This window comes from Triticum dicoccoides, chromosome 6B, assembly GCF_002162155.2.
Source record: "Triticum dicoccoides isolate Atlit2015 ecotype Zavitan chromosome 6B, WEW_v2.0, whole genome shotgun sequence".
In the NCBI taxonomy this organism is placed as follows: domain Eukaryota; kingdom Viridiplantae; phylum Streptophyta; class Magnoliopsida; order Poales; family Poaceae; genus Triticum; species Triticum dicoccoides.
This window is the reverse complement of record NC_041391.1, coordinates 57,048,491-57,063,975: the sequence shown is the minus strand read 5'-3', so window position 1 is coordinate 57,063,975 and position 15,485 is coordinate 57,048,491. Positions and strand designations below refer to the sequence as shown.

General features: G+C 44.8%; 1 protein-coding gene across 2 annotated transcripts; it reads left to right on the top strand.

Annotated features, from left to right (window-relative positions):
• Window positions 1-6,001: 6,001 nt before the first annotated feature.
• On the top strand, window positions 6,002-15,131 carry LOC119322863. 2 transcript variants are annotated; one of them, XM_037596399.1, is made up of 8 exons: window positions 6,002-6,364; window positions 7,340-7,437; window positions 7,580-7,679; window positions 11,956-12,515; window positions 12,725-13,263; window positions 13,554-13,736; window positions 13,852-14,050; window positions 14,210-15,131. In XM_037596399.1, the coding sequence occupies exons 4-8, from the start codon at window positions 11,966-11,968 to the stop codon at window positions 14,899-14,901; spliced, it is 2,163 nt and encodes a 720-aa protein (XP_037452296.1). In that variant the 5' UTR covers window positions 6,002-6,364; window positions 7,340-7,437; window positions 7,580-7,679; window positions 11,956-11,965; the 3' UTR covers window positions 14,902-15,131. The 2 variants fall into 2 exon arrangements, with proteins under 2 accessions (XP_037452296.1, XP_037452295.1); XM_037596398.1 differs by lacking the exon at window positions 7,580-7,679 and having other exon boundaries at window positions 6,003-6,364.
• The last annotated feature ends 354 nt before the right edge of the window (window positions 15,132-15,485 follow it).

The following is a 15,485-nucleotide window of genomic DNA, read 5'->3' as shown; positions in this document are numbered from 1 at the left end:
GACTTGCTGGTAACGAGATTGAACTAGGTATTGGATACCGACGATCGAATCTCGGGCAAGTAACATACCGATGACAAAGGGAACAACGTATGTTGTTATGCGGTTTGACCGATAAAGATCTTTGTAGAATATGTAGGAACCAATATGAACATCCAGGTTCCACTATTGGTTATTGACCGAGAATAGTTCTAGGTCATGTCTACATAGTTCTCGAACCCGTAGGGTCCGCACGCTTAAGGTTTCGATGACAGTTATATTATGAGTTTATGAGTTTTGATGTACCAAAGGAGTTCGGAGTCCCGGATGAGATCGGGGACATGACGAGGAGTCTCGAAATGGTCGAGACATAAAGATCGATATATTGGACGACTATATTCGGAATTCGGAAAGGTTCTGAGTGATTCGGGTATTTTTCGGAGTACCAGAGAGTTACGGGAATTCGCCGGGAGAAGTATTGGGCCTTATTGGGCCACACGGGAAAGAGAGAGGGGCTGCCTAGGGCAGGCCGCGCGCCCCCCCAAGGCCTAGTCCGAATTGGACTAGGGGGAGGGGCCGCACCCCCTCCTTCCTTCCCTTCTCTCTCCCCTTTCCTTCTCTCCTACTCCTACTACATGGAAGGTCTCCTAGTTGGACTAGGAAAGGAGGGTGTCCTACTCCCGGTGGGAGTAGGACTCCTCCCTGGCGCGCCCTCCCTTGGTTGGCCGCCTCCTCCTCCCTTGCTCCTTTATATACGGGGGCAGGGGGGCACCCCATGACACACAAGTTGATCTACGGATCGTTCCTTAGCCGTGTGCGGTGCCCTCCTCCATCATATTCCACCTCGGTCATATCGTCGCGGAGTCTAGGCGAAGCCCTGCGCCGGTAGAACATCGTCATCATCACCACGCTGTCGTGCTGACGGAACTCATCCCCGACGCTTTGCTGGATTGGAGCCCGGGGAACGTCATCGAGCTGAACGTGTGCTGAACACGGAGGTGCCGTACGTTCGGTGCTTGGATCGGTCGAATCGTGAAGACGTACGACTATATCAACCGCGTTGTCATAACGCTTCCGCTAACGGTCTACGAGGGTACGTAGACAACACTCTCCCCTCTCGTTGCTATGCCATCACCATGATCTTGCGTGTGCGTAGGAAATTTTTGAAATTACTACGTTCCCCAACAGCTCTAGCATAGTTGAGTAAGTTGCGTGAGCTATCGAAGAGGTGGATTAGCAGATGTAGGGGAAACTGGTGTACTGGTCTGCCCGGAGTAGAGAGTTAATGCTTCAGAAAGACTATGTCTCGATTTTCCAACAATGGATGCGGTCGAGTCTTGTGGGAAAAAGTGTGCAACAGAGTGTATAAACTAATCATGGTTAGCCGTGTCCCTGATTATGGACATCTTGAGTATCTGGAATTGGATATTATTGTTGATCTCATCACTCTTAAATTAATTGAATTGTGTTTAATGATGACACTTGTTTAATTGCGTATGAGTTGGAGGAACCTTCTCAAAATATTGGTACAACTTGGGAGTAGTAAATAAAATTTATTCCATTGTTGTAGGGAAAAACTAGCTTTATGCAAAACATTAAACTTAGAGCCTCCACCAGCCAAATATTGCATGTAGATGTAGTTCTTGCATTCATTGCTTTATAGTGTAACTCTGCCGGCATATTCAATGTGCTGACCTACACGGCTGCAACGTCTCATGTTGCAGACTTCTCAAACGACAGATAAGGTGTGATAGGTCGTTGTCATGCACTTAGCTATGTCGTTGGAGTTGATGGACTCATTTACCTTCGAAGCTTCCGCAGTTATTTAGTTTAGATGGACTTCAGCCATATTATTTGTGTAATCATACTCTTTATGAGGACCTTGATGTAATAAGTGTGTGATTGAACTCTGCTATAATTCCTTGAGTACTGTGCGTGTCAGCACTATCGATCCAGGGATAACACTTAAGCACAGAGACTTTGGTCCATTGGGATTGTGGTCTCTACACACACCCACCTTCAATGGAGCAAATATATGTATGTAAAGAGCACATATGTTTGAATACTCAATTCCCAACTTCATTGCGTAACTTGCCTCACAAACACGACAGTCCCGTGGGAAGGTTCTGCACCTACAGTGTTGGTGCCACACTTAGCGCGGCTGGGAGGAAATCTTGTGAAGTCATGTGATCAAGCAAGGTCCGACATGTCACCATGACCCTCCATAACACAAACCAAGAGGAATCCACCCCGGTCAAACCCCTCTCGAGTCTGGTCAAAGATGTAGACTGCGCGTGCCCTATGGATCAGCGCATCATCGGGAACCACACAAGAGAGAGGGTAGGAAGACCATACCCACCTGCATGTGGTCCAAATATATGTTGTAAAGGAAGGTGTTATGCTTAAATACCCCATACACAACTTCCATGCAACACTTGCCTCACAAACACGACAGTGCCGAAAGAAGGTTCTGCACCTATCTGTGTTGTTCCTGCATTTGGCGCCAAAGGGAGGGAATCTTGTGAGGTCATGTGATCAAACTTGGACTGGCATGTCACCATGAGCTACCGTAACACAAACCAAGGGAATCCACCATAACTTGGTTAGACCCCCCTCGAGTCTGGTCAAAGATGTAGGCTGCATGGGCCCAACGGTTTGGCGCATTGTTGAGAACCGCACGAGGGAGGGTAGGAAGATAACACCCACCTGCATGTGGCCCAAATATATGTATGAAAGGGCAGTGTGATGTTTAAATACCCAATACACAACATCGATGCGGCACTTGCCTCACAAGCATGGCAGTCCCGTGAGAAGGTTCTACACCTACATTGATGTTCCTACACTTAGCACCGATAGGAGGGAATCTTGTGAGGCCATGTGATCAAACTTTGCCTGGCATGTTACCATGAGCTATTGTAACTGTAGCACAAAGCAAAAGGAATTCACCCTAGTCAAACCCCTTTCGAGTCCAGTCAAAGATGGAGACCGCGCGGGCCCTACAGATCGGAGCATCTTCGAGAACCACACGAGGAAGGGATGGAAAACAACACCAATGAATGCGACCCAAATATATGTAACAAAGGGTGATGTGATGTTTAAAAACCCAATACACAACTTTGATGTGATGAAAGGGCTGTCGTGCAGGTCTACAGTTTTCCGCATGGAAAACCCATGAATGCAATAAATGTCTCAAATATTGCAAGTAGGCCCAAAAAATGCCACGGCCTGGCATGTGATACATCCATTTTGCATCATGTTTTTCAATCACTATTTATTGTGTTTTAGATCAATATTTCTCTTTATGATGCTATTCCGACCTTTTCTCTCTTATTTTGCAAGTTTCACATGAAGAGGGAGATTGCTGGCAGCTGGAATCCTGGCCCTGAAAAAGCTACAGGAGAGGTAGATATTCTCCACAGCTCCAAATGACCTGAAAAATTAAGGATAATTATTTTGAAAATATATAAAAAATACTGGTAGAAGAATCACCAGAAGGGGCCACCAAGGAGCGACGAGCTGAGGGCGCGCCCTCCCTAGGGCGTGCCCTGTGAGCCGGTGACTCCACCAGTAGCCCTTTGGGGCCCATCTTCTCCTATATGATTCTATTTGCCCTAGAAAAAAAATCAGAGGAAGACTTTCAAGACGAAGTGCCGCCATCTCAAGGCGGAACCTTGGCAGGAGCACTTTTGCTCTCTGGTAGAGCAATTTCGCAAGGAAACTTTCCTCCGAGAGGGGGGAAATCGAAGCCATTAACATCACCAACGATCCTCTCATCATGGGAGGACCAATCTTCATCAACATCTTTATCAACACCATCTCCTCTCAAACCTTAATTCATCTCTTGTATCAAATCTTTGTCCCAAAACCTCAGATTGGTACATGTGGGTTGCTAGTAGTGTTGATTACATCTTGTAGTTGATGCTAGTTGGTTTATTTGGTGGAGGATTATATGTTCAGATCTTCAAGCATATTCAATACACCTCTGATCTTGAACATGAATATGATTTTTGAGTAGTTACTTTCGTTTTTGAGGACATGGGAGAAGTCTTGTTATAAGTAATTATGTGAAGTTGGTATTCATTCGATATTTTGATGATATGTATGTTGTTCTTCCTTTAATGGTGTCATGTGAACATCGCATACATGACAGCTCACCATGCTTGGGCCTAAGGAAAGGCATTGGTGAGTAATAAGTAGATGATGGGTTGTGAGAGTGACATAAGCTTAAAGCCTAATTTATGTGTTATTCCGTAAGGGCTGATTTGGATCAATATGTTTAATGTTGTGGTTAGATTTATCTTAATTCTTCTTTCGTAGTTGAGGATGCTTTTGAGAGGGGGTAATCATAAGAGGGTTGCTTGTTTAATTAAGAACAACACCCTAGCACCGGTCTACCCACATATCAAATTATCAAAGTAGCGAACGCGAATCAACTAAACATGATGAACGTGACTAGACAGTAATTTCCATGTGTCCTCGAGAACATTTTGCTTACTATAAGAGAGAACCGCCCAGCTAGTCCTTTGCTATAAAAAAATTTGGGCCACCTTGCTGCAGTTTTGTTACTAACTTACTATTGTTACTTGTTACTTGTTACGGATTATCCTATTATAAAACTATCTGTTATCGGTACTTTCAGTACTTGCAGAGAATACCTTTGTGAAAACCGCTTATCATTTTCTTCTACTCCTCGTTGGGTTCAACACTCGTACTTATCGAAAGGACTAGATTGATCCCTTATACTTGTGGGTCATCAGCACGTGTTATATGATGACCTCCTTTGAGAGCACAAGAAGTTTCGGCGCCAACCAAGAAACGAGCCATGTATTTCCTTCACAAACCAGACATGTTCCATCTCGATAGCTAGATACTAGCTCCGAGACGGTACAATTTACAAGCAGCCTCCGGCCAGGCTTATGCGAAACATGCTCAAAATTTTCCCACACGGCACCTTGCCAGGTTCCGAATATTTACAACATCATATGGATTTTCGTGGATTTGAATGGCTGCATCATTCATACCCCCGAGGTACAGTCGCCCCCGGTGGCGGAGCCTGTCCCTCCTTCGGCTGCACAAGGCCTACACATGTCGCAAAGACATCATATAGAATTTTCCAAACCACTTTTGGACATGATTTCATGTGGCCACCGTGAAGATCTGCAATTTCCCTGCGTTAAAACCCTAGGAATGTAACAAATGTCTCAAATATTGTAGGTAGGCCCAAAACATGCCAGAGCCTGGCTCATGTCATGCGATGGTCTCCTTTGAAAGCACAAAAAGTTTCAAGGCCAATGGGGCAACGAGCCTCACAGTCACACTTCCTTTACAAACCAGGCATGTTCCGAGGAAAATACATGGTCTCGAGAGGGAATATGTCATGTTTAAAGGTGATGTGACCACCGTTTCACTGCTGGCCTTGAATTTTGTTTTATACTCACGATGCACCATTGTATGATCCATGTCAAAATTTGGCATCTTTCAGGGTCCGTTTACTATATTTAAGCCACTAAATTTATTTCTATTTCTAGGTATTTAGTGAATATAATTAAAAAATAATACAAATTGATGAAAAAATTACCGATAATGTCTTAATAAATAATGTTTGTGTTGACAAGTCTATGTTTAAGCCTTATCAAAAAAATGTGAAGCAAAAGTAAGAAATACAGAAAAAAGAATAAATATGTTTGCATGGTGCATGTTTTATGCATTAGATTTGTCTTGTTATAAGCCGAGTGCCTTCAAAAACACTCGACATAGGATGTTGCATACTGATTGGTCAGTGCAGGCCTCCCACGATTTACGGGTCATGACCGTTGAATTCGCTTAGTCCGACGGCTGTGAGCAGTTATCGCAATACAAACTGAGTGCCGCCAAAAAAGAAAAACACGCTGCTTGTAGCCTTGCATTCTGATTGGTCAATATAGACCGTTGGATTCGGCTTAATCGGACGGCCCTGAGTAGCTATCTTATCTGTCCCATCTCTCACTCTCCTTATCTCCTTCTCTTTTCTCCTCCCCACAGTACGCAGCCGCCGCCGCTCCTCCTCTCGCTCGGCTCGCCGCCGCTGCTCCTCTCGCTTGCCTCGCCGCCTACGCTCCTCCTCTCGCTCGCCTCGCCGCCACTTCTCCTCCTCTCGGCCAAGCTGGTCCTCGTCCCCTCTTTTCTCCTTCTCCACCTCTTCCCCTCTTCCTTCCTCGCAAGTAGCAGCAGCGGCGGAGCGGCAAGTAGCAGCAGTAGGGAGCACCAGGGGCGGCAAGCGAGCATCAGCAGCGGAGTAGCAACAGCAAGCAGCAAGTAGCAGAAGAAGGGAGCAGCAGCAGCAAGCAGCGGCGGCGGCAAGCAGCAGCAGCAGCATCAAGATGATTGATTCTTGCCGGAAGAAACACACGTACACAGCTCCTGAATCTGATTCTTTTCGTATTGTACACACGCCATTCGCACACAAAACCGGTGTATTGCTATTGCCACAAGCTCGAATCGGGCCTGCTTCTTTTCGTTTATTTCTCGTCACTGTTCAGTGTTTACAAAGGGATATACATGTGTATATATAGCGCTGGTGGCCCACGGCGGCCCTCGGTTTATCTATAAATCGTGCCGTGTACTATAAGCCAAGAGTCGGCTTATAAATGTTCAAATTGGCATACGCCGAGTGTATTAGATACATGGCTTATAAATGTTTTCTTGTAGTGAAATTAGCTTGAACCAAGTCAAGTGTCAAATAGGTAGCTCAATTGGCACATTATAAAGCATAAAATTAGTTATATTTCATTGTTTCGATATTATTATCTTTACCTTGCTAATATTATTGAATCCATAATAATGACTTGGTGTCACATTTACAAAATAGTTTTTGTAACGTTTAGAAGAGTCCTGATGCAAGTGGTAAGTTCATGTGTGCAGGAAAATTCAGGCTAAATTTTTGTAAAGATAATCTAAATATGAATAGTCATTATCACATCTGTTGCCACAATTTATATGTATGGGTACATTTCATTCTTGTCTGATATAGCATGGAATGAGCTTAATAGTAATTTTAGATACCCCTCCCTTCTGATCAGCGAAGAGTGTAAGTATGCATGTTCTTCAATTTACGATATTAGTGAGTATATATTGTTATGAGAATATTTGATTTATTTATTAGTAGATGTTATTTCCAGACCCTGCGCAAGCGGGAGCTACATGCACTGGGGCTGCCCCTTTTTTTTTATTAGTAGATGTTATTTGGTTTATCTTTTTCGTAATGTTGCATCAAACCCAAGGTCCTTTTCTCAAGTGAGTTTATCTAAATATCCTGCTCATGCTCGCTCGTATCTATCATTGTTCATTGCTTGTCATTGGTTCTTTTGACTTCTTAATCTTGTAGACACGGGCGTTGATGGTGGACATGGTGGAGCTGAAATTTTGCACAAAAAGTTCATTTGCCCTATACTGGAAGTACTTTGATGTTGTTTGATTGAGCAGGTAACCATCTGTTACTAGTATCACAATGCAATATTTTCCCTTTCCTTACTTTCCTTTGTGAGTGTTTTCTGTTTTACTTTGGTGGTTGCTACATTGCATTTAATTTTTTTCCATCTGTGGTTGTCATTTGATGACTATGCAGCCAACCAAATTGGTTGAAGAAAGCCCGAGCAACCATTTCCAAGCGGTTACACTCAGAATCCAGTGTAGCCGGCGCCTCCACAGGTTGAACTAAGGATCACGTAAGGATCCAGTGCAGATAACCTGCTGGAAAGTAGAAGCTCTTTGATTGTTAAAAACAATATTATTGCAATACCTTCAAATAGCCTTATACTAGCACAAACACCAACCCAGATTTGAGCTTTTAGTTGTTTATTAACACACCCTAACCAGTTTTCGAACATATTAGACTAAAGCACAAACTCCAACCCTGATTTGAGCTTTTAGTTGTTTATTAACACACCCTAACCAGTTTTCTGAAATAGAAGTTAGTAATGTACACCTTGAGTTGAGCTTCTCCAACAATGGTGCCATCATCTTGCTCAAGCTGAAAAAAAAACTTTTCTACGATGCTTCCTATTTGCAAGTAAAATGTTGGCAAAGCAAGGATGGCATCTAATCCAGTCTCCAGAGTCACTCAGTGCACAAGTCCTCCAAGCCAAATACTTTCTGGCTGGTGATATTCTTACTGCCGAACCAATGAAGGGTATGAGCTATGTATGGAGAAGTATACTGAAGGGTATTGAAGTGTTAAAAGAAGGTTTAATCTGGAGAATTGGCAGTGGTAGCAATGTTAGAATATGGGAAAATCCATGGATTCCACGTGGAGAGACGCGGCGACCATCGTCCCACCAGGGCCGACGCCTTCTCTCGCGTGTGTCTGAACTTATAAACCCAATCCTAGGATCATGGGATCATGATCTGGTAAAGGGATGTTTTCACCCGGATGATGTCCCAACGATTCTGAGTATTACCCATCAGTGAGAATGCAGAGGATTTTTTGGCTTGGCACTTTGATAATAAAGGTATTTTTTCTGTCAAATCTGCATATAAAGTACATAAGAATATGCTCAAGTGAGAGGCAAATAGGCAAAGTGGCCAGGGGTCTGTTTCTGATGATCATAAGACAAAGATGTTTACGGATCTTTGGAAGGTTGTATATCCGCCCAAAGTGCATCACTTCTTGTGGAGACTAGCACATAACAGCCATCCTATGTATATGAATATTAGTAGGAGAGGCATTGAGCTTGATACAAGATGTGCAGTTTGCGGGAGATTATTTGAAGATGGGGGCCATCTTTTCCTTAAATGCAAGTTTGTTAAACAGAGGTGGCAAGCGCTGCAAATGGAAGAGCTCGGGATGCAATTGGCTAACTGCTGCTCTGCTAGGGAGGTGTTGCAGCTATCCTGAGACTGCCTGACGAAAATAAACTGCTGACAGTTGCACTTTTGTGGTGCTGGTGGACGGAACGTAACAAGGGCAGACATGGTGAGCTACAGATGAGCCCTGAAGAATTTCAGTTCACAGTCCGCAGGCATGTCAGCGAATGGATGGAGTTCCTAACACCAACGCACTCTCCCCATCCTAGCCCTCAGAGCACCTGGAAGGCGCCTCCACTGGAAATGGTGAAAATTAACGTTGATGGTGCATTTTCAGCAGAGACAGGAAAGGGTGGTTGGGGCCTTATATGCAGAGACTCTTCTGCGGAAATTCAGTTTGCAGCGGCTGGCATGGGGCAGAATTATTTGAGTGCCCTTCATGCGGAAACAGACGCCCTTCGTCACGCTGTAGCCCTCTCAGATCAGTTAGGAGTGGGCAGAGTCATTTTTGAAACTGACAGCCTCTCCCTTGCAAATACAATGACCTCCACCGAGTTTGACTATGCACTTTTGGGCAACCTGTTCAGAGAACTAAAGCTGAAGCTGATCACTGATTTCATCCAAGCAAGTGTAGTACATGTAACAAGCTAGCTCATCTGCTGGCGGTGTTGGGTACAGGGTTAGTTAACGGCGGAGACTACCAATGGTTTCATAGCTACCCTGATGATGTAACCCTGCTGTAACCGGCGACTCGGACGTGTCTTAAATGGAATACGAGTGTTCCATGTCAAAAATAGATAAAATAAAAAATGGAAGCACTTCATATTGCTGCCCCCCTCCTGAACATGCTTCACTATAGCATGTTAGGTCCATTTCAACTCTTCTTCTCTCATAAGCTTAGTGGTCCGCTCATCAGCATCACTCTTGATAGACCATTCCGCTGCACTCATCGGATTTACTTCTGCCTTAACATCCAGTTGATCAATCAACTGAAGTAAGCCCTCTTTTTTCTTTCCTGTACCCCCTCACTGAGACTATGAGCCCATCCCTTTATGAAATCAAGCATGCCTTTTCTCTACTTTGATCAAGTCGTAGACTCCCTGCTAATTAAGGTCAGTTTATGCTAAAGGGAAACGAATTAGTCTTATTGACTGATAAAACAAATGAGAGATGACAGTTCACACGTATTGACTTCAAAAAGTCTCACTTGCTTGTTACAAGTGCTAACATGAACTCATGTTAATTGCGAGATCCATCTAAACAGAGTCACAATTGACCTACTAAACTAATTATAAGGCTTGAGGGGATATCGGTAAATGACTAAGTGACCGGTTTGTTTTAAACCAACTGAAAATATTGCTGGATACCCACTGTCAGTTCCTTCCATATGAGGGGAGAAACTATGACTTAACGATCACAGTTGATCTTGGTTTGTCCTTATTCTGATCAAGTCCTAGGCTCCTAGGTAACTACCGTCGGTCTATGCTGAAGGGAAATGATTAGTCTCGTTGAATGACAAACAAATGGGAAGAGTACTATTCACATGTATTGAGTTCACAAGAATTGCACATGCTCGAGTGCTTGCTGCAAGAGCTCATGGGCCATGTGCGAGATCCACACTCACACACACCTGACTCTCGAGGAGATATCTGTACATGACCAAGTGGCTGGTCGATTTTTTAAATTGATCGGAAGTGCCGCTGGATATCAACTGTGGTCCTTTTACGTGGCTAGAAAATATCGAACACTGAGCTTTTTCTTCATTTTAGATGAGAAGGGGAAAATATGAAACAAGCACATTTGAGCATAATTTTGTTTACTTTGTTGAAGTCCCAGGCTCCTGGTTAATCAGAGTAATATATACTTACTTACGAAGCCTTTTATCCCAAACAAGTTGGGGTAGGCTAGATATGAAACCCTTTCACGAGGACTTCCCAGGAGGTCACCCATCCTAGTACTACTCTCGCCCAAATGGGTTTCATACCCAAAAGACTGGCTAGTTTTTACGTTGGCTCGCCAAGCCTATCACAACCCTTAGATATGAAACCCTTTCACGAGGACTTCCTAGGAGGTCGCCCATCCTAGTACTATTCTAGCTCAAATGGGTTTCATACCTATGGGACTGGCTAGTTTTTACGTTGGCTCGCCAAGCCTATCACAACCCTCCTCCTTTACCCGGGCTTGGGACCGGCTATGCCTAGAAGACATAGGCGGAGTTTAATCAGAGTAATATATGCTAGGGAAAAAACATTAGTGTCTCACTGAATGATAAAGGAAATGTGTGATGATGACCATCGATTGAGTGTGAGAAATAGCTAGCATTGATGGCAGATCTATCCACATGGCCAAAAATAATACGATCGAAACTGCTTTGCGCACGACGCCTGTGTGGCCGATTCATGCACGATTCAAAATCAGACGATGTCCTGCAGTTTATTCCCACAAACCAACGGCTTGATTAACTACATCGTCCACAAATCGTGCACATGTGTCGTGTGTATAGCATCGTTGTAATACGATTATGGTGCAAGTCAACTCTGCTAGATGCTGATCCAGATGTTGCTGGCAACTCACCAATTGGGTGGTATATTAATTCCACCCTGGAGAGAGAAGACAAAACTTATTAGTTTCACGCAATACATGGATATGCTGGCAAGCATGAAAGAATCTCGACTGTCAATGTAAGCTGCAGAAATGGAAATGGTAAGAAAGAATACAAGCTGCAGTTGCAAGTTGCTCTCCTGATTGCCGCTATATCTTTTTATTAAGTGATTGACTATATATCGGTATATCGCTGTTAGCAGAATACCACAGGACCCCACCATCGTCAGTATATTGGAGAATGATCTGTATGAAAAGTTAGTGCTAGAAATTTAATAAATTATGCACAACCGCGTCTGCAGTTATTTTACACAACCAAAATATACTGAAATGTATAATATCAAACTGATGCCCATTTTAAATTGGTCGTGGTTGCACACAACGCGCTGACAGTTGAGCAAACTATGATCGCGTACAAGTATGCAATAGTTAATCTGGTACTAGTAGTTAACAAAGAGGCTACTTGGCCCTGTGGGTCGCATATTGTGGAGTCCCATACCACTAAGCTCCAAGCTCTATAATACCTTGCATCAATTTCTGCCATATATTCCATAGTTCCATACGCTGGCTTAGACTCATACTTCTCATCACCACCAGCATTGTCAAAATGGGCGAGAGCAGAGGAAGCATCGCCTTCTTTGCGTGCTACAGGCCTCCAGTGCCCCTGGACATATTCTGCTGTCCAGCTTCAGCATCATCAAGGCAGGACGAGCGGCACTTGACGGATGGCGTCTCGTACAACTACAACGGCCAACCCATTCCATCTGCGGCCCTCAAGGCGATCGTCAAGCACCTAGATCTGGCTCCTGAAGACGTTGAAGAAGCCGCCATCGATTCGGGCCGTCTCACCGGCCTCGTCTTCGTCTCTGAAAGACAACACCACCTCGAGACTCTTCAGATAGGCCTGCGCTTCGATGATGGCGACGAAGTCAGGGTCTTCACCTTGGGGGACATCTATGGCAGCGACTTTTTCAGTGGTGCCCGTCTGGAGGACAGCGGCTGCATCGCAGGAGGCTACGAGGTGGATGGTCACACAGCTGACCATTACCTCGTCTTTGTGTCCACGAAGGAGCCCGTGCAAGAACGCCGTAGCCCCTGGAATGTCGTCTACAAAACTAATCTCAGAACAGGCGAAACTGAGCGCCTAACTCCACCAGGTAATTTGGTTGTTGAATCTTATCTTCCTTTTGCTATTTGATCTACTACTTTGTACTTATCTCTCGATATATGCATGACTAATTTAGTTTTGAGCCCTTTCTGAATCTTCTTTCGAATTTGATCTACTTCTACTTGTCCTTGGATGCATGGCTAAATTTCTGCTTAAATAATATTTGGTTTGTCTGTTTAATTCTACATACATAAACAGGGACGTCCGATTTAAGCCCCTCTGTGTCACCATCTGGGAAGAGAATAGCAGTGGCTTCGTTCCAAGGAAAGAAATGGGATGGTGAAGTTAAAGACTTGCTGACAAGCATTTACGTGATGGACCTAGAGAGCACATATCTGGAGCGCGAGCGGGTGATCGAGAACGCTGGCTGGCCATCATGGGGAAGCGAAACAGTACTGTTTTTCCATAAAATGGTTGGGGATAACTGGGGTGTATTTCGGTACGACTTGAGCACCGGTGAGACCCTCCGTGTGACCCCGGAGGCATTCGATGCAGTGACTCCAGCAGCCATCGATGAGAGCAGAGTGGCTGTGGCAACCATCCGCCAGAAGTCTGTGTTCACTGACGTCCGTACTGAAGCGCAGTACCGTCACATCGAGATTTTTGACATGAGTTTGCCGGAGGAGCCACTTCAAATCACTCGGTATACCAAGCCAAAAGGCGACCATTACAACCCCTTTGTAATGGATGGTGGCAAGTACATTGGCTATCATCGTTGCAAAAGCGACCATCTCGAGGTACCTACCCTTGTGGCTATGCCCTATGCACAATGATTTGCTTGTTCAGTAGTACACACCTGCACAGTTACATTACATTAATTATACTTCCCCCGTTCCAAGTACATTATCATCATGGGAAGTATTTTCATGTTTTATTTATTTTGTATTGTGGATGTTGATATTTTATTCCGTAATCTTGGTAAAACATACATATATTTGACTTGAACAAAAATTGATGCACCTTATTTTCTGGAATGGAGTATGTAGTGATGTCGTTCAAGCTGTCTAAAACATTGTGTCTCCTGCAGCATGGAGATGATGTCCCGAGGCGGTTCGACAAGCTGCAATCCCATCATGAGGATATTGGTCTGTTTAGGGTTGCCGGTGCATTCCCGGCATTTTCCAAAGATGGCTCTAAGCTTGCATTCGTCGATAACGAATTCAAAGCCGTGTGGCTGGCCGATAGTGACGGAATGCGTGTTGTCTTCGAAGTAAGTACACCATGCCCCTTTATCTTTTGGTTCAAAAGAATGGATGATGTTGCGACTTTTTATGACTGGCCGATTGTTATTGACTCTGTTTGTATTTGTGTACTTGTACATATAGACGGATGGCCCCGATGGCGTCTTCTCACCGGTGTGGAACCAAAAGAAGGATATACTTTATGTCTGTATGGGACCGTCTTTCAAAGCCAACGAAATATTGGAGATCTATGCCATCCCTCACGTATCGAGTGGTGCACGAGAGCGGCGACTGCTCACGAAGGGAAAATTCAATAATGCATTCCCATCCACCAATTCAGACGGTAAGAAATTACCACTACTGCAGCCTTGCTTCAGTGGCTCCATGAGTCCTCTAGTCCATTGAATATGAATATTGTTTCCCTTGGCATGGTGATAACTTTGTATACCTCTCACGATGACCGCTGTATATTTGCATTTATGTATATATTACACTTATACAGGGACAAAACTTGTTTTCCGATCGACAAGAAATGGGGGAGACAAAAAGTACAAGAATCTATACATGATGGACGCAGAGATCGGGGAGGACGGTGGTGAAGCGGAACGGATAACAGAGGGCGATTGGATTGACACACACTGCCAGTGGTCGCCGGACAGGGACTGGATCGTGTTCTCGTCAAACCGTGACAGGCCCGCGGACGCTCCGGAGCGCGACCATGGTATGGACCCAGGGTACTTTGCTGTTTACCTGATGAACGCAATCGACTACTCTGTGGTGAGGGTAATCCGGAGCGGGTATGACTTCTCCGGGCACGTGAACCACCCGGTCTTCAGCCCGGATGGGCGGAGCATCGTCGTGACGGCAGATCTTGCCGCGGTGTCTGCTGACCCAATGTCGCTGCCGCTCTTGTTGCATTCGCAGAGGCCCTACGGCGACATCTTCACCGTTGATATCGACCCGGATGACATGGAGAAGAACCAGGATGTGGAGGAGTTTGCCCGAGTCACACATAGCAGGTACGAGAACGCCACTCCTGACTGGACCGTGTTCTCGACTCACGATCCGCATGCGCAGTGGAACCTCCTGGTCATGGAGGACAACTACACCCCGGCGTGCCCGTATGCGCATCATGATGGGGGTGAAAGCTGGCACATGACAGGCCAGATGTGCATCCCAAAAAGGGTCTGTTGATCTTACGCCGCTATGTCGGAATGGCCCAGATAACTGTGCCTTTTGCCCGCTTGGGCTCATACTGTTGCCTGGATTTATTGCTTGAGATGTATTTGTAATTTCTGTTTGGATTGCTGTCTATTTGGGTTGGTGTTGAGGTGATTTGCCCGGACCATTTGCATTATATACATTTCATCTTGCTGTAATATAAGACTTCAGAGTTTTACACGATGATTCTGAATTGAGTAGCCCCTGCTATTGTTGTGGCAAGTTTTGTTAAAACCTAATGATGATATATTTACATAGAAAGGTTTCGCGGAGGTGATTTGCTACCTTTGACAGGGACGGTTTACATCATTCAAATGCTCAGCAACTTGAAATAGTTGTCCACACCTGCTGTGTGGTAAGTCCTACTAGCACCTAGCTCCCTGTCTTGCCAACAAAGTGTCTGCTCTCTCAACCGAGATCCAACAACTTCAGCAACACAACCTGACCGGATGGGATGAAGCCGCCAACTTTGTACAAAGGGGTTTTCATGATGTTGTTGTTCCTAAATACCAGCACAGTGGCCCTTGCAAATGCATTAGCATGACTTTTCATACACT

Bases quoted from the DNA above. Each gene is read 5' to 3' on its own strand.
- LOC119322863 (XM_037596399.1), top strand. From the start codon at position 11,966: ATGGGCGAGAGCAGAGGAAGCATCGCCTTCTTTGCGTGCTACAGGCCT. The intron at 13,737-13,851 runs GTAAGTACACCA...TTGTACATATAG, and splicing joins GAATGCGTGTTGTCTTCGAA to ACGGATGGCCCCGATGGCGT. The intron at 14,051-14,209 runs GTAAGAAATTAC...ACACTTATACAG, and splicing joins CCCATCCACCAATTCAGACG to GGACAAAACTTGTTTTCCGA.